The 22,088-nt window shown below is 41.1% G+C and overlaps 1 protein-coding gene and 1 long non-coding RNA gene across 2 annotated transcripts in view; both read left to right on the top strand.

Annotated features, from left to right (window-relative positions):
• The window catches only part of LOC125804591 (uncharacterized), a 349,596-nt gene that overhangs the window by 281,506 nt on the left and 46,002 nt on the right, over positions 1–22,088 (top strand). The gene's annotated exons all lie outside the window — the stretch shown is intronic.
• larp6a (La ribonucleoprotein 6, translational regulator a) lies at positions 3,134–15,080 on the top strand. Its single transcript, XM_007251848.4, has 3 exons — positions 3,134–3,905; positions 10,529–10,727; positions 13,080–15,080. Exons 1-3 carry the CDS (start codon positions 3,241–3,243, stop codon positions 14,172–14,174), a joined length of 1,959 nt encoding a protein of 652 aa, XP_007251910.4. The 5' UTR covers positions 3,134–3,240; the 3' UTR covers positions 14,175–15,080.

The following is a 22,088-nucleotide window of genomic DNA, read 5'->3' as shown; positions in this document are numbered from 1 at the left end:
AATATGGTCTTTTTGACCACTGGCTATGGAACAGAGATGCCTCGTTAGCTGAGTGTTCCATTACATTAACAAAACGTTCGTTTATCTGAAAAGATCAGCAAGCGCTCTCCTCATTCACCTTGAAGAGGCTGTTCGCTTGAGGGCAGAGCTTAAGGAGATTATAACAAATCTCTGAAACCTCACACATTAACACAGACACATGCTCTCTCTCTCTCTCTCTCTCTCTCTCTCTCTCTCTCTCTCTCACTCTTTTTCGTTAGCACACATGTACACTCCAAAGACACAGAGATCAATACAATTTGTCTGCTGTAATGCATTATACATGGGGACTTGGCCGGTGTTCCTCCTGCAGATTCCGATGAGGGACTGAACCCCCTCTCCTCTCCTCCTGGGTGCAGGAGGAGTCTATATATATCCTGACTGAGTCAGAGGGAGGGATGTGCTGCGCTGCCGCACCCCCTCCCCCTCATCCCCTCCACCCTCCCTCCACCACACACACAGACACACTCACACAGACACAAGCTATACACTATCAAAAAGAAGATTTAAGCAAGACTGAAGAGACTGAAGGAGGTCACAGCACAAGCACAGAGCAGCACAAAAGCACAGCAACACTGCCTGCGGTCAGTCACAGGCTGCTGGTTCGCCTGTGCATTTTCCTTCTGTCACAATCAGCACGTCAATCTGGGGTCCTGGAGGGATCTGATCAGCTGACACGCACAAATAAATAGAGCACTAACAAAAGAGCCTGGCTGCTTTTGTCCATGAACACTCGCTAATTGTGCTTGTCAAATTTACATCCTATTAGACAACAGCAATGCACACAGAAAAGAGTGTGCACATCCCCCTTTCAAAAGACTCGCACCAGCATCCTGCACATCTGCCTCCCCGTCTGTGTCTGTGTGTCTGTCCGTCTGCATCAGCCTGGCTTCTGCACATCAACATGCAGGTCACATAGGACTTGACTTGCTGCAGCAGCATTGGCCTCACGTCTCGGGTTTGTGATGTGTGTGTGTGTGTGTGTGTGAGCGAGACCGCCCCATAAAAAAAGTGGACAGGCTGCGGTCAGAGCATGAATGAGTCACCAAAAAAGAAAAAATTCAACATCAGTGGTCAAATCTCTTTTAGCAGTCTGGACACGTCAGGTTTGCAGCTATTTTAAAATAAAGCTGGTCACAGATCTACTACATTTCTGCATGATTCAGCTGTTAGGATATATAAAAATTAATATAAGGACAAAAGTATTGGGACACCTGTTCATTCATGGTTTCTTCTTGCTGATGTCTTATTAATCCAGGGAAGGCTTTTTTACTAGATCTTGGAGTATTGCTCTTTTAGGATTTAATTGCATTCAGTGACAAAAGTATGAGTAAGGTTAGGATGCTGAATCTCACCTCAACCCCAACTCATCCTAAAAGTATTGGGTGGAGCTTCATTATTATTCAGTTGAACCACTACTGCTCCACAGCTCAGTACCAGACGTCTTTATACCCCTCCACCCAATGCTTGGCATTAGGCATGGTGCCAATAGGATCATGTTTATTAATCTGCTTTAGAGAGCTCCCTATTTATAATCTATTGGCAAAACTTTTCTATAGGGTATAGGCAGGCTGTGAGTGTGCAGCTGCACATCTGTAACTGCATTTGGTGCAATTTGTTAAGAAGCTGAATACATTCAATTAGAAGGGATGTAATACTGATAAAGAATACAATTGTAGCAATAAAATAGGTTTTAGGCTTCTAAACAATAGCTGTATCCAACATTGTATACTATTTACTCTTTCCTACATGTGAAAATCAAAATAAATATATATGGAACACTATTATAGAGAACAGAATTCCATAAGGGTTGTGAACCTTTTCAGTCACCTTGTTATGTGTGTGAGCCCATTACTGTTTGACAGCAGAGTGTGTCGCGTAAATCTGAATGTCATTCTCAGTTTTCCTCTGAGATGCTGGGCGTGAATCTTTAAACCAAGTAATGCAGTGGATTATGAGTATTCCATGTCAGATAGTACACTACCTTTTATTTATTTTGATTGCATCGTGGGATGGTTACAGTGCACTGAAAAAATTGCCACTACTGGACAATACAAAAAAATGGCAGAAGCCCAAAAAAGTCTGAACACTGTGTTCAATTTAACTTGGTCAGATGGAGGTTGTAATCTGGGAAACAATGTCAGACCTCAACTGACAATGTTCAACTTAAACATTCACATAATCTTACATAATTTTAAAACATTTTCAAATTAACAGAGAATTATATAGAGAATTATGCACATATATTTTGCACATTATAACATCATGGAAACATGTTCACAGATTGGACAGTACTTTGTGAATGACTGATTCAATGAGATGAGTAGATAAAAGAGCTAATAAAATATAAAAAAAAATGTCTGCTTGTGTAACATGGCTGGTGAGTCTCTCGTAATTTCCTAATTAATCAAATAATATTTTAGAGATTAGAAAGTGTATTATAGTATTAACTCTTGGAATGAGCCATATAACTGCAATGTGAAATTAATCAAGCATTGGCTACTTTTGGCATAAGGGGAACACTGTGCTAATGATTAATATTATCATTATTATTCTTTTTTGGATGAACTGTACCTTTAAGGGCTCATCACTGGGGCTGAACTGGCATATTTTATGAATGGAGTGCGAAGGCAATCAGCTTGGGTGTTTTTTTTTCTTTCTTTCTTTTTTTTTTGCTCCCCCTCTTCAGTTAGGTATCTATATATATTTCTCAATTCCTATTGGACAATCGCTCAATTTTCACTCAATCCAATAGGAGTGTAGATATATTTATATACACAACATTGGGACATGGTAATCAGCTAGATTACAATGAAATATGAATGCACAAGAATGAACAAGCAATCACGCTTGTTTATAAACAAATTAAAATGAATATAAAAAAGTGAGAATAACATTGATAGGCTGGTTTATTTTTATCGCAGCCCAAAAGCAAATCCCCTTTCCCGCGTGCGAAAGCCTATTAAGCAATTTGCTTATTAGCTCATTATTAGTTCGTTGCCAGGCGGGCGTATCGTCCGCGCTGCTTTAATTGCTTTCACGTGCGAATAATATTGCTAACAATGGAGCAATGGAGAGCTGGACGCCCCCTTCAAACCGTGGCAGTGCATATAGGCAGGTGCGGGGGGCGGTCGCCCACCTCCGTGAGGGAAATGAGAAGAAATAAAGGGAAAAAACAACAGCGAGGTATCGAGCGAAAGCATGCACGCTTTAGTGAAGGTTTTCCTCCGGCTGCTTTCCTTCCTGTTGCCTCCCTCCTGGCTGCAGGCGGGTTCATGCTGGTGGGCCGGGCCTGAGCACCTCCACGACTCGCCACGTCTCAAACGCGTAAAGCCTCTTACAGACGGCGCCCGCCTTCTTCCTCCAACACCGCCTTCTCCTTCTCCTCCTCTTCTTCCTCCTCCTACTCCTCCTCCCCCCCTGCTGCCGCCCAGCCCCGGCTCGCTCGCTGCTGCCGCCGCCGCCACTGCTGCTGCTGCCGCCGCTGCCACTGCTGCCTCCTCCAGTCCCGCGGGCTCTGCGTGGAGGGGGATCCGGGAGCTCTGGCAGGCCGTGCGCCTCGCGCTAGTCCCGCGAGTCCGAGCATCCTCCGAGCCTCCCCCGCTGAAGCTGCCGCCGCCTCCTGTGGCTCTGGAGCTGCCCCTGACGCTGCCGACGACTTCCAGCCCCGCAAGCATGATGAGCGCCGTCGAGACGGAGCTGGAGCCCGGGGACATGGGCACACGCGTGACCATCACCGTGGCCATCCAGGCGGCCGAGGACGAGGAGCCCGACGAGGAGGAGTCGCTGGATTATTGCTCCGGCAGAGGAGAGCTCCCCGGCGGCAGCTGCAGCGAGGACGACATGGCCAGGCACGAGAAATCCAGGTAACCCGTTAACGTTACCTGACATGACCGGACATGATGATATAGGATGCACATCTTTAGCGCTGTTTGCTTCTTACATGGGGTTCCACAGTAGGCTCTACAAGTCTACAAGAGTTGGTGCATACATTCTCCAAACGTTAAGTAACCTAGAAATGCAAGATATGTTAGATATAAGGTTTGTTAGACGTTTGTGTAGCTATGTCTTCATACTTTCCTACTGTTTTTCTTACTTCAACACATAACGTTTCCCCAAACAACACATGGACATGGCTACACGCTAAAAAACAGAGGTACGATATAAATGCCATCTTGTACTAAAAGGTACAATATTGGTCTTTACGGGGTCAGGTGTGTTCTCTCTAAAGCACAAAGTCTTTCCTATAAGCAGAAAGTACATATGTGTACCATTTAACCAGCCAGAAGGTACATTTGAGTATTTTGTATTACTGTACTAACAAACAATGTATATTTTAATTACCCACAAAAAAGCTTGAGACATATTTAGTTAATGATGTTTACAATCTTTACTGGTACAAAAACAGACATTCACTGAAAGGTACTCTGTTGTACCTCACTAAAGTACAGCCCCTTTTGAGTACAAATTTCTCCAAACGTTAAGTAGCTAACATGTAAGGTAGGTTGGAGATTGGGTTTATTAGACGTGTATGTGTAGCTAGCTATGTCTTCGTACTTTCATACTGTTTTTCATACACATGGATACGGCTAGTGTAGAATGTTGTTGACGACATCTAACTAACCTATGCCTAGTGTAGCCTACTGTCTGAGCCCAGTGAGAATAAAGCTTTAATCTGTTGTGAATCACTATCCTAGCTATTGCTACCTCTCTCACACACCTCACAGTTGTAGGAGAACCTCCTGTATGTGAAAACAGTACCTTCATGACTACAGATTGTGGCTATAAATCCATCCCAGGATTTTGTTACCAACTACCTAAGCACCTAGGACAAAGAACAAAGTCCTGGGATGGATTTTTACTTTGTGGACCTAGGTTATCCACCATCTCTGTTCATGAGTGAGCCTGGAGAGGTCTATTTTTGTTTTGTCACAGTAAAAGATTGCCCAATCCACACAGCAGATTGTGTTTACTGAGGGGAAGGCTAGAAAGAAAGGTCGAGGTTACTGATGGTCCTGTGCTTCATTTTGGACAGCTGACAGGAAAATCATTTTGCATGTCATTATTCAATCTGGAACATGAATATACATCTATATCATGATGTACTCTTAAAAAAAAAAACTTAATGCATCAGGTTCCACCACAAGCTAATCAAACTAGTTGAGCTGATTGACACATGCTAGTTCACTGGCTTGATCTCCATAACAAAGCTGGTTGACCAGCTTGCCCAAAAACAAATGCAACATGCCCTTTGCTGGTCAAAAGCTGTTCAACCAGCTTGCATCAGAGTATTCAATTTGTTAAAAAAAACACCTTGACCTTGATCAAAGAGCAGCTTAAGCTATCATAAAATAAATTTGTTCTGAGCTGATTTTATCAGGAATTGTTCAATTGACTGCTCCAAAAGTTGTTTTGTGAACATAGGGGTGATAAAAAGATTAATTAACTGTGTAGAATAGGAACTAAGTTTTTATTCCTTATTCCTGAGGTTTTAAAAGTATGGGTTGGACTAGGATCTTGAAGTTACTTGTGGTTTAATCTTGTCTGTAACTTGTAGATGCTATACCAACATTTGGTATTTCTCATATGTCTAGCCTTTAGTCAGTGAATCATAGTCTAGGTGATGAGTTTCATTTGAATTCTGATGTAATTGTCTCTAGTACAGCATTTCAACTGAAACCCCCAGATTTCAGCTGAAGTCAAATTTCCTCCTGGGAAAGTTGGGAGAGCCTCACCAACAGATTCATCAACACCAAATAGAGATCAATTCTAATTTTCATCGTTCTGAATATTGAAGGATGAATATTTTATATTCCCAAAGGAAGACATAATCTATGACTTGGCTTAATCCTGGAAACCTGGCCCTGAAAGTTTGTTTGTATTGGGAATTTTAGGTCTTGTTACATCAGGAGCAATGTGTAATTTTTCCCAACCTGTAGTTAGTCATCATAGCCATAAATAGCTATTGGAGCGGATCTTCAGCTGTATAATCAAAGATATGCCCAGCTTGTTCATTATCTGGCATTCAAATGCCTCGTATGTGCCAGTAAATATGGGAGCAACAGCAGCCGTGTCCACTCCCACTTCTTTTTAGCTTTTAACTGTCAAATGCTACTGATGTGTCTCATAGAAAGCATGAATGCTTTGCTTTACAGCCAAAGAGGTTGGTTGTAATTCCTCTGACGTGAACGCTCAGGGTGAAATGGCACCTCGACCTGTTGCTCTAATTCCCCTGCGTCATCCCTGCTTGGCTTGCTCGGCTTGCTCCTGCTGGCCATGGCACTGGCTAATTCTCAGTAGGCTGGCAGGTTATCACAAGTGTAGTAGATTAGTGAGGAATGTACGTTTGGATGGAATTTCCCCAGCTTGTAGCTCTGTGCGGTATTGATAAAATTTACTGTCTCTAAGGATTACATAGTAAATACAAAAATTGATGTCATAGCTTCTGCTAAACTGCAGCAAAGGCAAGTGTGTAACATTGTAGCCTACACATTAACCAGGCAGAGACCAGATTTACTGTACTTTTTTTTTTCTTCATCTGTTTTCATAGCAGTGTGCATCACCCAGCAAATGAAACCACAGGTAACAACAAAATGTGTTCAATTCCAGCACTGGTAGCTGCTAAACTGATCTGAATCACCCAGCAGCACTACAGACATGTACTTTCATAGCCCAGCTGCACTGTAATTTTGTCTCTTTATTTATTTTTTTTTCTCGCTCCAGCACAGCTGATTCAGCCCATGAAGGACTTTGTCATTAGCTAATGATGTGATACGAGTGTGTAGAAGTCCTGGAGAGGCAGTGCAGGTGGACAGGGAGGAGGCCCACATTCCATACACACATTGTGCAAAAGGCTTTAGGCTTTTGTCTGCCGTTCTTTTCGGATGCTTTCTAAATTGCTGCCGGGCGCCCACGACAGACACATCGGACCAGTTAATTGAGTCTGCTTTTGCCGCTTTTGTGTCGCTTGTGGTGTGGGAGGTTTTATGATCTATCTATCTTTTTCTTTTTTCTTTTTTTTTTCTCCTTTCGTTTCCTTGCTTTTGTCTAAATGGACGCCCCCAACACACAGCCCCCAGCCCTGGACACCTCTGTTCACCAGCCGCTGCTGATCACTTCACTTGAAGGAGAGGCAACATTTCATTCGGCTCTGTCCTGCCTTTTTATAAAGGGCGTGGGAGGACTGTGCAAAGCCAATGAGTCATCAGTTTAATTTGATTTCCCTGACTGTTTTCAGTGATCTGTCGAGTGGTGCAACCCCTCAACAGAGGTAATGGGGGACCCTTTTAATTGTAGGCTAATAGAAAAATGATTGTAGGGCTGAATTTGGATTTTTTTTTTCTTTCCCCCCCCCAGAGCTCACCCCTCTGTTGGTTTCAGACCGTGGCAGCTCCCAGAGTGCCATATGCTCAGTCACTTCATTGCCATCAGATGGATGGGTCTTGGCTTGTGTGTCCACACTGGTTGGAGAATTCGTGATGTTATTGTGGGTAGGGTGTGTAGGACTTGTTTGACTTGTGTTTGACTCGTTTGATTCTGTGAGGGGGAAGTCAGCTCAGCAGCCCCCCACTGATGTGATGTAACTGCTGCCAAAAATGACAAAAAAAAAAAAAAAAAAAACTAACGTCTGGCTGCTTTACTCTAGACAAATCATATCATATATTTATAAAGTGCATTTAAAATCAAGTGTCAGCCAAAGTGCTGAGCAGATGAGCAGATGGGTGATTATGATACGGGGCCTAGTTTCCCAGAGCTAATGTAATTTAATGGTCAATTGAGTTGCACTTTGCAATTTATCTAGTCTTGGGTTTCATCCACGTCCATAAAAACCTTCCCAAAATAGCAGGTAGGTTATAGTTGATGGGAGATTCAACTCTACTACAATAGGACAATAAAACAAGTGTCGCAACACAAACTGCTTCATACAGTCCGTGGCACATTTCTAGTACAGTGTTTTGTTGATTTGATGGGTTTGGACATGTATTTTAAAGACAAACAACTAGCAACAGTCTGAATCAAATGAGCATAATTTATCATTTGGGTGAAACGCTGCCCAATCAAACTAGGCAAGTTTGATATGAGGTTTTTATTTACAATGATATGCCAATGATAAGGTTATGCAACATGGGACTACGATCATATCCCATGACCTCCGTCATGTTGCATTGAAGCTAATATCTGCTGCACTGACCTGTAAGATGTGTCTGTGGAGTTTCTTGTGTTATATGTGGAAGCTATTTCTGCTGAAATCACTTATCTTGCACAAACAATTATAGCCTGTCAGTGTCATTACCACCCACTGCACTGTCCACTGTTGGTGGTAATACCTTCTGTGATGTATTCCCAGTACACACATGAAACTGTGGCTTGAGGGATGTTAAATGCCTGCACTATTTCAGAAATGGAAATGCGCATTCTTTGTGTTCAGGCTTATTGATAAGATAACTCCTCAGAGCTTAAACAGGTGGGTGTTTCCAAACCTTCCCCTTAGGCAAGACTTCATTATCAGTTAACATACTGCTCTCCCATGACCTCTGGCATTTCAGTGTAGTTTTGATTCAGAGATGCTGGAGTTGGGCTGTTGCAAAGTGCATCTGCTAGAATTTTGTTGTTCCTAACATGCTCAAAATGCATCCAGATCTTTTGTCCAGAAAAAACTGACTGAAAACTAAAGACACATTTAAATTTTACCTTCTATTTTTATTTTATAACCATTTTATTATATATTTAGCTTGTTTTTCAAACCTGTTGGGTAAATTTTTAAATATATTTTTGAAGCAGATACATTGAGAATTTGGCCAGTGTTTAGAGACATGACTGGCTGAATCCAATTTTTACTAGCAAACACTGATTTATGGTGTGCTTCTTTGTAAATGTAGTTTACAAACATGTCTTGATGTACAGACTGTATCTGGGGTAAAATATATTAATTTAACAAACTATTCCTTTACCTTTAGTGACTTGCAATGTTAGTTTAGTCTGGCTGAGCCTTCTGGTGGTGTCGTAGGATTAATTCAGTGCAACACTGATGGAGGGAGTTGTGTACCCAATGAACCCTGTGAAGAGCTTTTGACAAAGTGGATAAGTACAAGGTTGTGTGCCTTAAGTCAGTTGTAGGATCTTGTCATCTTCCTTGTCCCAGTGGAAGTGTTGATGAGATCAGATCTTTGTTTGTCTTTTGTATTAGATTTAGGTGCTAGTAAATGTGAGTAAGTGGGAGAGGAGAGTATAGGTATATTCCTGTATAGTTACTTGTTTCCGCCAGCATAATATTTAAATAAATCCAGCAATTTATATACAATTGGTCTTGATCATTTATACTTTGTGGTCCGGTAAACAAAGACCCTGATATGTTATGCATATTACCTTCTAGATCTGTGTATTGGCAAGAACTTGGCTTTATTATGATACAGGGGTTTTGATTTAACAAATTGTGATTCTGCAATACATATTTATACACTACTTGGCCAAAAATGGTAACACCTTGTTGGAGTACCTTTAGCTCTGTATATGGCGCTCATTTGCTGCGGCATCGTTTTCTCAAGCTTCTACAAAGAGCAGCATTTATTTTGGCCAAAAATTTTGTATAGATAATGGGAGTTTTAGAGAACTGTGCAAGAATATGGCTGTGTAATCAGGGAAGAAAAATTCCATCTATGGAATTACACAAACCATTGCTGAACCCAGACCTGACCAGCTCCACCAACCCCAGATCATAGCATTATCCCCACAGGCTTGTATAGTAGGCACTTCAGGCCTCTCTCTTCTTACCCTGATGCTCCATCACTCTGGAACAGGGTAAATCTGAACTCATCAGACCACAATACTTTGTTCCATTACTCCATAGTCAAATCTTTATGCTCCCTAACAAATTAAAGCTGTTTTTGCTGGTTAGCCTTAGTGGTGTCTTGTTTTCTAAAGACTACACAGCTGTTTAGTCCCAATCCCTTGAGTTCTAGTGTTTTTTTTGTTTTGTTTTTTAAATCAAATGTATAAGTGATTGTTGATCATGATTGTTTGCCAACCACATCTCTTACTCGAAGATATTTCCCTATAAGATATTAAATAACGCATTGGACAGGTGTTAACCTGATTTTCTAGTTTCAGGAATCTCCTAAGGTGTTTCCTCTGCTTGATGCATGCCAATATTTTGACTCTTCTGAAAGACATCTTTCCATGGTCACAGAATGGTGGTTTAACAAGCTGAAAAGCTACTCACTGCATCAGTTAGGGTTAAATAACTTGTTGCCAGCTGGGAGGAGGCTCTTACCTATTTGCTTATTGAAATTAATGTGTTGACTTTTTTTTGGCCAGACAGTGTTAATGTTTATGTACTGGTATGAACATAAATTAATAATGAAAAATGTTTGTGTCTTTACAAATTGTTGTCATTGAAATGTTCCTAATCTAAAAACTTTACTTTAGACTTTACAAAGACACGGACCAAAGAGAGCATCCAAGTAATTCAATTTCTCTGTTTCTCTCTCAGTGGTGCTGGCACGAGTGGAGGAGAGCTGGAAGAGGAGAGCTGGCAGCCGCCGGACCCAGAGCTCACCCAGAAGCTCGTAGCCCAGATTGAGTACTACCTGTCGGATGAGAACCTGGAGCACGACGCCTTCCTGCTCAAACACGTTCGCCGCAATAAGCTCGGATTCGTCAGCGTCAAGCTGCTCACATCCTTCAAGAAGGTCAGTTAGTTGTGACCATTCTGCGCTAGCAAACTAGAGCTGCTTCCAGGAGAACGGACAACTGTTTCACAAACTGTCCAATGAGTCTATGACTCATGCGTTTTACAAAGGATGTGCTTCAGAGATGCAGGCTTTCAAACAAACTACATCTTGGCATGTACGCAGAGGTGTAAATTCAGTTATTGTTGACCTCTCAATGACTTGCTGCTGATGATTCAGTAAATTATCATTTCAAATTAAAATAGTGGAGGTCTTCTAAAGCTGCAGATTTCCATACTTCAGCTGCTGAGTAATGTTACTGTTGCTGTTAGTGGAGCCTGTTTACACAAGCATATCTGTAAAGAATGTGTTCTACAGACCAGCCTGAACAGTGGCAGAAAGTGTTGCTTCCACTATGAATTGTGGTTTGTGGGCGGTTCCACAGTTCTGTGCATTACAGCAGCTCGACCTTGCAGTCTGTTGCAAGTTGCATTCTGACTTCCCCTTTTTTATATCCATTTCCTGCTTATCTGATGCAGCAGGCATTAGTACAGGAACTTCCTTTAGAGAATGATAACGGTGCATGCGGCTGCATCAGATCGGGGTCATGTGTACATATTTAACAGATGCCATTAGGACAAGTGAGCAAGCAGAGTGGCCCTGGAACATTGGTTAATGCTGCTGTTTGAGTGGGCTGAGAGTGGGATGATAGTTTGTACTGTCTTGCATTTGTGGAGATGAAAAAGAAGCTCCTCAAACAAACTGAAATGACTCAGTATTTCCAGTATATGGAGTCGTACGTACTTCCTGTGTCCCTTTTTTGACAAAATTGTGTATCTGTGTGGTCAGTTATCTTGGTGGCTGCTGTGTTAATGGGCATTTTTGAGAGATATAGAGTAGTGTACTGTGTGTAAGATGTAATGAACTGTTTTCACGTAATCATGGTTGTGATGTTACAACTACAAATGTCTTTGTTAGCGGTGTGAATAGGCCAGTCAAAATAGTTACATTATAGACATTATATACACTTCATTGCCTCAGTGATTTTTGCTGACCCTAATTGATTTTAGCTAGCAGGGAGCGCCCATTAACATTTAATGAGCTGATGTGTTAAATTAGTAAAAAAATGGTGGTTTTATTTTGTATATTTCATATTTGTATGTTTAATTGAATAATTACCGTATTTCTCGCACTATAAGGCGCACTTAAAATCTTTTAATTTTCCCAAAAATCGTCAATGCGCCTCAGTCCACTCTATTAGACACTCTTGACGTCCTGCTACACTGTGTGGCTGTAAGGTCAGAGAGACATTCTAAATCTATTGCAGCACAGTTTGTTGATCATCCTCTAGTCCTTTATCAGTGCTCACAGTGTGCTGCCCACAGAATGATGTTGGTGAACTCATTTTCAGATGTGATACTGTGGTGTTTACAAACTCCAGCAGCACTGCTGTCTGAACCAGCACAAACACTGCTACCATGGCAGTATAGCTGCAGTGCTCAGAATGACCCACTGCCCAAACAATATCTGCTCTGGGGTGGTCAAGTGGGGTACTTACTATTGAACAGGGTGAAAGGAGGATTATAATATAGTATGCAGAGAAACAGATACAGGACTACAGGAAAAAAAAATTATTGTGAATTTGGGTATTGTAGTGCAATATTTTTTTGTACCTTATCTCCCAGCCCTAGTATAAGCTTGGCTAGTTTTGAACATGGGCCTTATGGTTGTCTAAACAGCAGTTTTAAGGCCATATCCCATTTCACCCCTTGGCCCCAATCACTTTGCCTACCCCTCGGTTTTGCGTTTACACGTCTAGGGGTAGTGTGTCCTAATTCTTGTTAGGCTAGAGAGGTAGGGGGAAGAGTTGGGGATACATGACCCTGCAAATTGATTTTTTTTTAAAGGCTCATTCCAAAAATGAAGTGCTGAGAATCACTGGCAAGATGGCACAATGGCACAAGCGGCCAAAGAAACCCACAAAAAGTATTTGGAATGGAAAAATAAAGCTCATTTCAGAGGTATTAAAAAATGGACAATAATTGCTGCAACTGCTTCCTCTCTGAAGACCTACAATGCCCCAAAGTTAACTAGTTAACCAGCAGCTAGATTACTGAACTTTTAGAATTCCACTTCTATGGCTATATCTGTATCAGGTGCATAAAGGGTTGTTAGGATTTCCCCCTTCCCATTTGTAACTTTGTTCTAAAGGACTAAAGGTGCAATTGTGGCGTGTTAAATTAAAGGGTTAATTAAAGGGATTTAGATAAAACTAGATTTAAGATGGGCCGGACTATATTGCATGTATACAATTAGGGTGGATTTATGTAAGGCCTCAACTTTTTTATTATTATTTTTTTCTTTTTCTTTCAGGTGAAGCATCTGACTCGGGACTGGAGGACCACAGCCTATGCATTGCGTCAGTCTAATCTCTTGGAGCTCAACGACGAGGGTCGGAAAGTTCGGCGCCGGACGAGCGTCCCAGTATTTGCGAGCGAGTCACTGCCCAGTCGCATGCTGCTCCTGAGCGAGCTGCAGCGCTGGCCTGAGCTGGGCATGGCATTGGCAGGTGGAGGCGGGGCTGGAGACGGAAGCCCTGGTGGCGGCGTCGCCCAGCAGGAGCGCCTCATGGAGCTCCTCCTCAAGGCATTTGGTGTATACGGCCCCATTGCCTCAGTGCGCGTCCTTAAGCCTGGGAAAGACCTTCCTGCTGACCTGAAGAAGCTGAGTGGCCGGTACTCACAGCTGGGCAGTGAGGAGTGTGCAATTGTGGAGTTTGAGGAAGTAGAGGCAGCTGTCAGGGCCCATGAAGCCTATTTGGATGGGAATGGAGATGGCAAAGGCTTGCTTGGGCTCAAAATGGTGCTGATTGGCACTAAACCGCCAAAAAAGAAGGTGCAAAAAGAGCGGTCACCAAGAGAGGAGGGCATTGGGGGGATGCGCAAGAGTCGTTCGCTAAACAGCAGAGTTCGTGAGCTGCAATATCACGACGATTCGGCGTGTAGTTCTTCAGAAACAGAAAGCAACCCCACCTCTCCGCGACTTGCCCGTAAATCACGTTCCAGCTGCAACAAGCTGAGCCCAACTAGTGGAGGCCCAGCTAACTTCCACCTGTCTCCTCGCTCCAGCCCCTGGAACAGCCCCAGGGCCAGTCCCAGTGCCCAGCGGAAAGCCACGCCCCAGTCTGGAAAGTCCCCCCTGGCCAGCGAGGGCAGGTTAAGTCCAGAGCCGGGACGCCGCTGGGCGGACTATTCTTCGGACAGCAGCCTGACCCCCTCAGGGAGCCCCTGGGTTCAGCGAAGGAAGCAGGTGGCCAGTCAGGAGAGCAGCCCTGTGGGAAGCCCCATGCTCGGTCGAAAGATCCAGAATGCAGATGGGCTCCCACCAGGCGTGGTGAGGCTCCCCAGGGGCCCAGATGGGACACGTGGGTTTCACGAGCGGGGCAAAGCAGCAGCCACTCAAACTTGACTCGAGAAAAAAAAGGGGGAGGACCCTTGCTACCCCAAAAAAGAAGCAGCACTGGACCGTACAGCAGTGAGGTTCACACCCTGCAGCCCTGTTGGACTTTAATTGGTCATGACCTGTCCTGTCCGAACAAACAAGAGATCACTGAACTTCTAAGTGTCACTGTCTGCTTGACTGACTTTGTCTTTGTAATACCTTTTTATCTGGGGGGTTTTGATTTGATTTTGCTTTATATAAATGATGATTGATTTAATTTGACATTTCTGTTATTTAAACTTATCAATTGACATTGGAAGAAAGGGAAATTACTTCAACTATGCTGGTTTAAAAAAAGCATTTTTTATTTTATTTTTTTATTTTTTTATTTAATCACCCCCCAAAAAATGTCCTTGGTCCTAAAAAAAAAACAAAAAAAAAAAACAGGTGTGATTCTGACCTTGTGAATGTTAATGTGTGCGTGTTTTGGCGTGGACAGTGGTTTAGGCACATGGTTTTGATAACATCACCATATGCCTTGTTGATAATTAATTGTTGAGCACCTAAAAAGCAGCGATGAAACTTTTGCTCTTTCTGTGGCCATAACCTCTCCCTGCCGTTTGGTTAAATAGTAATCCCTTAAGAGATGGTTTTTGTTGAGTTTTAATTTTCTTTAAATTATCTTTAATTTTCTTTTTTAAACAATACCTTTCTGCCTTTCTTAAACCATAATGGTTTATTTTAGAGGTTACTATTCTAGCAGGGATGTGAATAAGTGAAGCTCTATCTGCTTTGTTCAAGTGTAGCATCTATGAGATGGGGTAGTGAGGTGTCTGGCTCCAGTGTGTAAATGCTTTGCTTTTGCCTTTACAGCTGAGCAGAGACCATGTACAGCTCATTTCCTATTGTACAAATAAATCACTATAATGGCAAGCTCATGTTCTTTGCTTTCTTTAGAGTTTTATTGTCTGATGGCTTTATATTTGTATTCATGTTGCCCTGGATAAGTGGCCTGTGCTTCAATAATCAGCAACATTTCAAGATTTGTTCTGGGCTACGCCACAGGTTCTTGACTTGGTTAAATAATTGCCTGCTTAAAGCTATGAAAAAATCTGTACTATTTTTGCTTGATCCCATGCTCCATGGTACTTTATTTATCCACTGAAATTCGTAGGAAACAGCCTTGTTATTTAGGAATTCTTATTCAAACAAATCTTCCATAGAACTTATATTCTTTCCAGAAAATAAATAGAAAACCCATGTCTGCCCATGTACTAATCTTCTCTTAGTATATTCAGTGATGTCTTAAGCAAATAATGCTAATCATGATGTACAGATACACAAGTTATTGTTTTTTTTTTTTTTTTAGTGCCTATTCAGAGAAAAATAGGTTTTAGACATGCTGCTTCCAACTATTCCCTTAATACAACACTGGTATTTTGAGTGAACAATAATTAGAATATTGTTAGTGTCTCTCAAAAACCCTGGATATATTACACAGAAGAAGGAAAACACAAATTTCAGTGTAAGGTCAATGTAAAATGATTAATCGCAATCATCATTTTGGAACATTTCTATTAGTCTGTTAATTTTACAAAAACTCATGAATTTTAGGTGATTTTTCATTTTACATAATTTGAACATGGCAGCGTTTCTTTGCATTGTATTAAAATGTAATACTAAATAAATCAATAGAAATGCTAGATTGAATATAAATTGTTTTACACTGATTTCCACTGATAAGGTAAAGACCTGCAAAACTAGATGTTCAAGCCAGACAAAGTAATCATAAAATGACTCTGCTTTGACGCCCCTATTAAAATGTGAAATAGAAATTGATATTTCAAGCTAGTGTGTCTGCCTTCAAAGAGACAAGTCTGTCTGGTTCTTTTTTTACATAAACGCAGTTACTTGCACAGCTGTTTCAGTGTTCTTATACTAATGACAAGCTGGTACTGGTGTGCCATGACGCATTTATTTAATGGTGAAACCAATATGAAAAAAAATTACACAACATCCTTCAGTTTTATTGAAAGGAGCCTACAGTCTTCCTTTTGCAAACCATTTGTGTGTAATGTTGCAAATTGTTGTGGCAGTAACATAATTTTGTCAAATTTTAACTCATAATTGAAAGTTGTATTCCTAAAAATACAATTTTCCTCTCTAAACACTCTTAAAAAATCTATTTTTAAGAGTGGCCCCACATTGTTGTTGTCAGCCTAAGTTTGCACAAGAGATACAAGGCTAAAGTAGCTAATAAGTAATGGAAGCATTGACTGCTTAAAGTGTGCTTACAGTGGCTTGTGAAAGTATTTATTCTAAGGTATTTACTTAAGGACTTCCTATACTACACTATAGCTAAACCTGGCCCCATTCCACTACAGCTCTGGCTGTATGTTTAGGGTCATTGTCTTGCTGGAAGGTGAATCTTCTTCCTCGTCTTAGGTCTTTTACAGCCTCCAACAGGTTTTCTTCCAGGATTGCGCTGTATTATCCTTCTTTTTATCATCTCTGATCAGCTTCCCTGTCTTTGATTAAGAAAAGCATCTCTATAGCATGATGCTGCCACCACCATGTTTCACAGTGAGGATGGTGTGTTCAGAGTGATGAGCAGTGTTGCTTTTCTGCCACACAAAGCACTTTGCATTTAGGCCAAAAAGTTAAACCTTGATCTCATCTGACCACTGTGCATTCTTCCACATGTTTGCTGTGTCCCTACAGGGTTGTGGCAAACTGCAAACAGCACTTATGTATTTCTTTCAACAATTGCTTTCTTCTTGCCTCTCTTCTATAAAGGCCAGATTTGTGTAGTGCATGACTGCCTCTCTAACCAGTGCTCTCCTTGCTGGATCTGTCAGTTTGGGTAAATGGCCATGTTCTTGGTAGGTTTACAGGTGTAGAGTACTTTTTCCATGTTTGGACGATCAATTAAACAGTGCTCATTGAGATGCTTAAAGCTTGGGATGTGTTTTTATAACCTAGCTCTGCTTTAAACTTCACAACTTCTCAGCAACTTTATCTCTGACCTGTCTGGTGAGTTCCTTGGTCACGAAGACTGTTAGCTCTTTGTTTACTAGTGTTCTCTAACAAACCACCGAGGCCTTCACAGAACGTGTATTTATACTGAGACTAAATTACACACAGCTGCACTAAGTGACTTCTGGAGGCAGTTGACTGCACTGGATTTTATTTAGGGCTTTCAGTCTAAATAGAGCTGAATACTTTTGCACGTCAATCTTTTCAGATTTTTGTTTGATTTAAAATTATGAAAACGTATCATTTTCCTTACACTTCACAATCATGTGCTACTTAGTGTTGGTCTATCACTTAAAATCTCAATAAAATCCATTTAAATTTGTGGCTGTAAGGTGACAGAATGTGCAAAAGTTCAAGGGTTATGAATATGTTTGCAAGCTACTGTACTTCAGGGTGTGAAAGTGAACATGCTAGGTAAACATGCTAATGTTTTGTTTTTTTGACACTAACCTGCGATTAATCTGTGATTAGTTGCTAAATTTAACTATGTACTGTAATTTCTGATCCGTGTTGAAATGAGAAGCTAAAAAAGGAAAAGGTTTTGGCTGATCAACAATTGGAAGGAAGGCAAATCTGTAACTACAGCTTTAAGCGTTTGCTTTCTAAATTAGCACAGGCTGCCATGCCAGCGAAAACACTGCTGGATCGGTGGTGGTCAAAAATCGCCCATGTGAAATGCAGCACAGATGGCTGCAGGCTTATCAGGGCTTTAGAAGCCTTCGATTTGTAGAACTTGGACACTATGGAACACTTTTGTGTGTGTGAGAGCGAGACAGACTGCAAACTGGCAATCGCTCAGCTCCATTACCTCTGTATATAATATAATAATTTATTCCACTGTGTGAGATGCAATTTTTATGTTTCTTAGCAACCGCCCACAGAAAAGAAGCCTGATGAAAAGATTGGAGGAATTTAAAGAGCATTTAGTTTGAGATGAATACGGTTAGATGATGGAGGGGTGAGGGGGAGAGGAGCTGGGCCACATTATTGCAACTCAAATGAGCCCCATTTTATTCAGGTGATTTAAAGCCCCCCTCCTATCTTTTCAATGAAATCTCTGCTGTGACCTGACCTTTACCATAATTGCACTTTTTTTCACCCTGGCTTTTAATCTAATTTGCCAAATTACCAATACTTTTGGGTAAGATTAGTCACGGTGAGTGTAAAATTTTTTGAACTTCAAGGCCTTTATTCATAATGTGGACAAAAGTATTATTTTTTATTAAAATTGTCTTTCAAAATTAAATTTATCAAAAACAAAGTCTATCCTGTTTTTTTTTCTGGAGTAACTGTTTCTACTGCCCAAGGATTAAGGCCTTCTACTTGATGTTGGAGCATTGCTGTGTGGATTTGAGACTGCATTCAGCTATAAGAATGTTAGTGAGGTCAGAATTTTGATGACCGTTTGATGACCTCCATCCCACCTAATCCACAATTTATGAACTCATCCCAAAAGTTTTGGATGAAGCAAAATAATCAGAGAATTTCAGAGAATGCAGTTCCGTTGCACCAGAGTTTAATGCTCAGGAAGTTTTAAGATTCATTTTTATTTATTCAAGATTGAGCCCTATTCTATTGGACAATTTTTCTCTACAGGTTCTCGACACATCTGTGATATAACATTTGGACATATAGTCAAAGAATAAATGACATCTGCATCATTTTTAGGTGGTAAAGTAATCAAAGTTACAATTTTCCATTTAGGGGAGAGCGGGGTAATGTGAGCCATTTTTTACATTTGCCCCTTGCTAGCTGAGCTACAATGATATATAAGTAAAATTTACATTTTTCCAATTAATTCAGGATGTTTCCTAACTATTAAAGTTATCAGAATGTCTTCAAGACAAAGGACAATGAAAATATGTTTGTTTTAAAAAAAAAAGTGGTCTTGTGTCTCACTTTACCCCAACTCAGGGGTAAACTAAGACAGACCAGAGAAATTAAGGGGGTAAAGTGAACCAGTTGGGGGTGTACTTATGTTTTCCACTTTTAAACTACCATTAACATTACATGTTGTAACAATTACAATCCTTACAGCTAGATTGACAATCACACATTCCACAACTAATATCGGACTGGTGTTAGAATCATGGAAATTCAGTCCATTAATATTTTGTCATTATCACAACCCACTCACTATTAGTCTGTTATATCATGTATAGCGCACCTGCCGTGGTTTTTGAACTGTAAAGACACCTGTTTCATCCACATTGTAAATCATGTGTGGAGGGAATGTGTGTCTATTAAAGATGAGAGACAAGGGAAGAACCTTATTGAAATCAAAGCCAAAAATTACAGGTAAAGTCTCCATAAAACGTATACAACTAAATAATTGATTCTGTCACCTGTCCATTACTACAGCGAGATTTTCGAAGAACTCCCTCACTGTTGTTTTATTAAAAGTTGTAGCCCTTCGCAGAGATGTTGCCTCAGGAGTTCATACAGAGAGATGTTGAAGTGCTAGGAATCTGCCAAACCACTCTTTTCCTAAAAAGTACAGTATTCATTAGTATAGATTTTGCTTTTGGAAAGTTAACCTACAGAATCATATAGTCATGTAATCTCTTATCATATAATCATATAATCTATGTAATCACACTCTAGCCCACCTGCACAATGTTTCTCAGTCCAATTGGCTGGGACGGTGTTTCACTTTACCCCACATCATTTGTCTCACTTTACCCCACAGCTACCATTTTAGAAAAAACATAATCTCTAGCAAATCAGGCTAATCTTCAACTACCATCAATCACATGGTTTGATATGTTGAAAGTTCATAAGCATGTATGATATTAGTTTTTATACCTGAATCAATTTACTTTGATAAAATAGTTGATTAAGTTCAAATCAAGAAAATTTACTTTTACATGCAGAAAACACCTTTTTGTGAAAAAACCCAAACCTTTACAGCACCAGCAACAACTTCCTCTTCCTAGTAGTGGGAAATGGGAGGGACTTGACAACATAATGGTCACATGACCACAATTGTGTTCAGTTGCCAAGATACAAGGGGTGTCTCACATTACCCGATGTCTCACATTACCCCGCTCTCCCCTACCACACATGCGACTGATCAGTAATGATGTATTTGGTGGCTGAAATTGGATTGCTTATTTTAGCACTGGAGCTATGAGGCTAACAAGCAACAGACCTTTGAAGTCATGCGTCATTCTGTAGTTTGTACCCTGCTGGGGTAGGAAACTTAATGTAGTTAACAAAAACACCTGCAGCCTGTGGTGAACAAAGAGTTCCAAACCTAATAGGTTTCAAACTGTGTACATTTTTCATACTGTTCATACGATTCAGTGTCTGGCTTGTATTACGGTGTATATTTGCTGCCCCCTCAAAATAACTCAACAAACAGCCATAAACCGCTGGCAAAGAAAAATTAGTACACCCCTGTTTGTGCCCAATTAGCCATTTTCTCATGCGGCTCATTGGGTGTGACTGGAGAGCAGGCTTGTTAAACTTGGTGTTTAGGGTAAAGTTCTCTTATACTGGCCACTGGATATTCAACATGGCACCTCATAGCAAATAACTCTCTGGTGATATGAGAAACACAAAGAAGTTGCTCTCCTCCAGGACGACCAAAGACCCTTTGAAAATCCTAAAGAACTTGAGTCCACAGGTTTAATTGTAATAGAGCCATTGGACATAAGACAGAAGATATATTTCAGAGAACAATAAAAGTGTATTGAATTGTGTTGTAATATCCAGAGGTTGGCATCACTTCTGTTTGCATTGCACTGTCCTAGAAGGCAGCCTCTTCTGAAGCTGATGCACTAAAAAGCCTGCCTAAAAACAAGCAGTCCAAAAGCATAGATTACTGGAACCATGTCCTGTGGTCTGATGAGATTAAGATACACCTGTTTGGTTCATATAGTGTCCAGCATGTGTGGCAGCATCCTAGTGAGGAGTACCAGGACAAGTGCCCTTGCTTACAGTTAAGAATGGTGGTTGTAGAATCATGGTCAGGGGCCGTATATTTGCTTCCGGCACTAGGAAGCTGAATTCCAACATGTACTGTGACAATCTAAAGCAGATAATGATCTCAAATGTCTACCAACTCTGTGTCATGGTGTTGTCATGGAGGAGTGGAAAAGAATTTCAGTGGCAACCTGTGAAAATCTAGTGAACTCCAAGCCCAAGAGTGTTAAGGCAGTGCTGCAATTAATGGTGGCCACACATAATATTGACACTATAGGTACATTTGGCCATTTTCATTCAGGAGTGTTTTCACTTTTATTGGTTATATATAGTTTTTTTGTTGCTGTGAGTTATGTATAACTTTAAGCAAGTTCATAGGGCGTTTGAGCCTCATAGAGCAGCATAGCCAACAGCTAGTATAAACAACTATACTTGTAAAATAATTCCACCCGTAAACTGTAACGTTGACCTGTTTACCCATCGTACAGACAAATTCAGGGTAAAACAGGCAGGAACTATGCATTTTTTATATACTCTGGTCTGCTAAACACGTAAATAGAACTGAGTACACTAATTGGTCTACGAATCCTGTTCATGTAGCTTGCCATTGGCTGCCAGAGCCCTGAGAGAGCACAATTGGTCTTGCTCTCTCTATGGGTAGGTAGATGGAGCTCTTTCCCCTCATCGCTCCAAAGGGTGATGTCGATCATCACGAGGCATCTGTGAGCTGATGTATTGCAAACGAGTCGCTGTGCTTTCCTCCAAGTGCGCTGTGATGCTACTCTACAATGCTGCCTCAGCAGCAAATTAAAAAGAGGCGGTGGATGACTTCACATGTATCAGAGGAGACATGTGCTAGTCTTCATCCTCCTGGTGGGGGGGGTGGTCCTTATGAGTGGGTTGGGTAATTGGCCACATAAATTATACAACATACACCATATAATAATACAACATACATACAACATATAATAATACAAC

The sequence above is a fragment of the Astyanax mexicanus genome, chromosome 9 (genome assembly GCF_023375975.1).
Source record: "Astyanax mexicanus isolate ESR-SI-001 chromosome 9, AstMex3_surface, whole genome shotgun sequence".
NCBI lineage: Eukaryota > Metazoa > Chordata > Actinopteri > Characiformes > Acestrorhamphidae > Astyanax > Astyanax mexicanus.
This window is presented reverse-complemented; position numbering and strand designations above follow the sequence as displayed.

Coding starts and splice junctions, on each gene's coding strand:
- larp6a (XM_007251848.4), top strand. CDS start 3,241: ATGCACGCTTTAGTGAAGGTTTTCCTCCGGCTGCTTTCCTTCCTGTTG. Junction 3,906..10,528: donor GCCAGGCACGAGAAATCCAG/GTAACCCGTTAA, acceptor TTTCTCTCTCAG/TGGTGCTGGCACGAGTGGAG. Junction 10,728..13,079: donor TGCTCACATCCTTCAAGAAG/GTCAGTTAGTTG, acceptor TTTTTCTTTCAG/GTGAAGCATCTGACTCGGGA.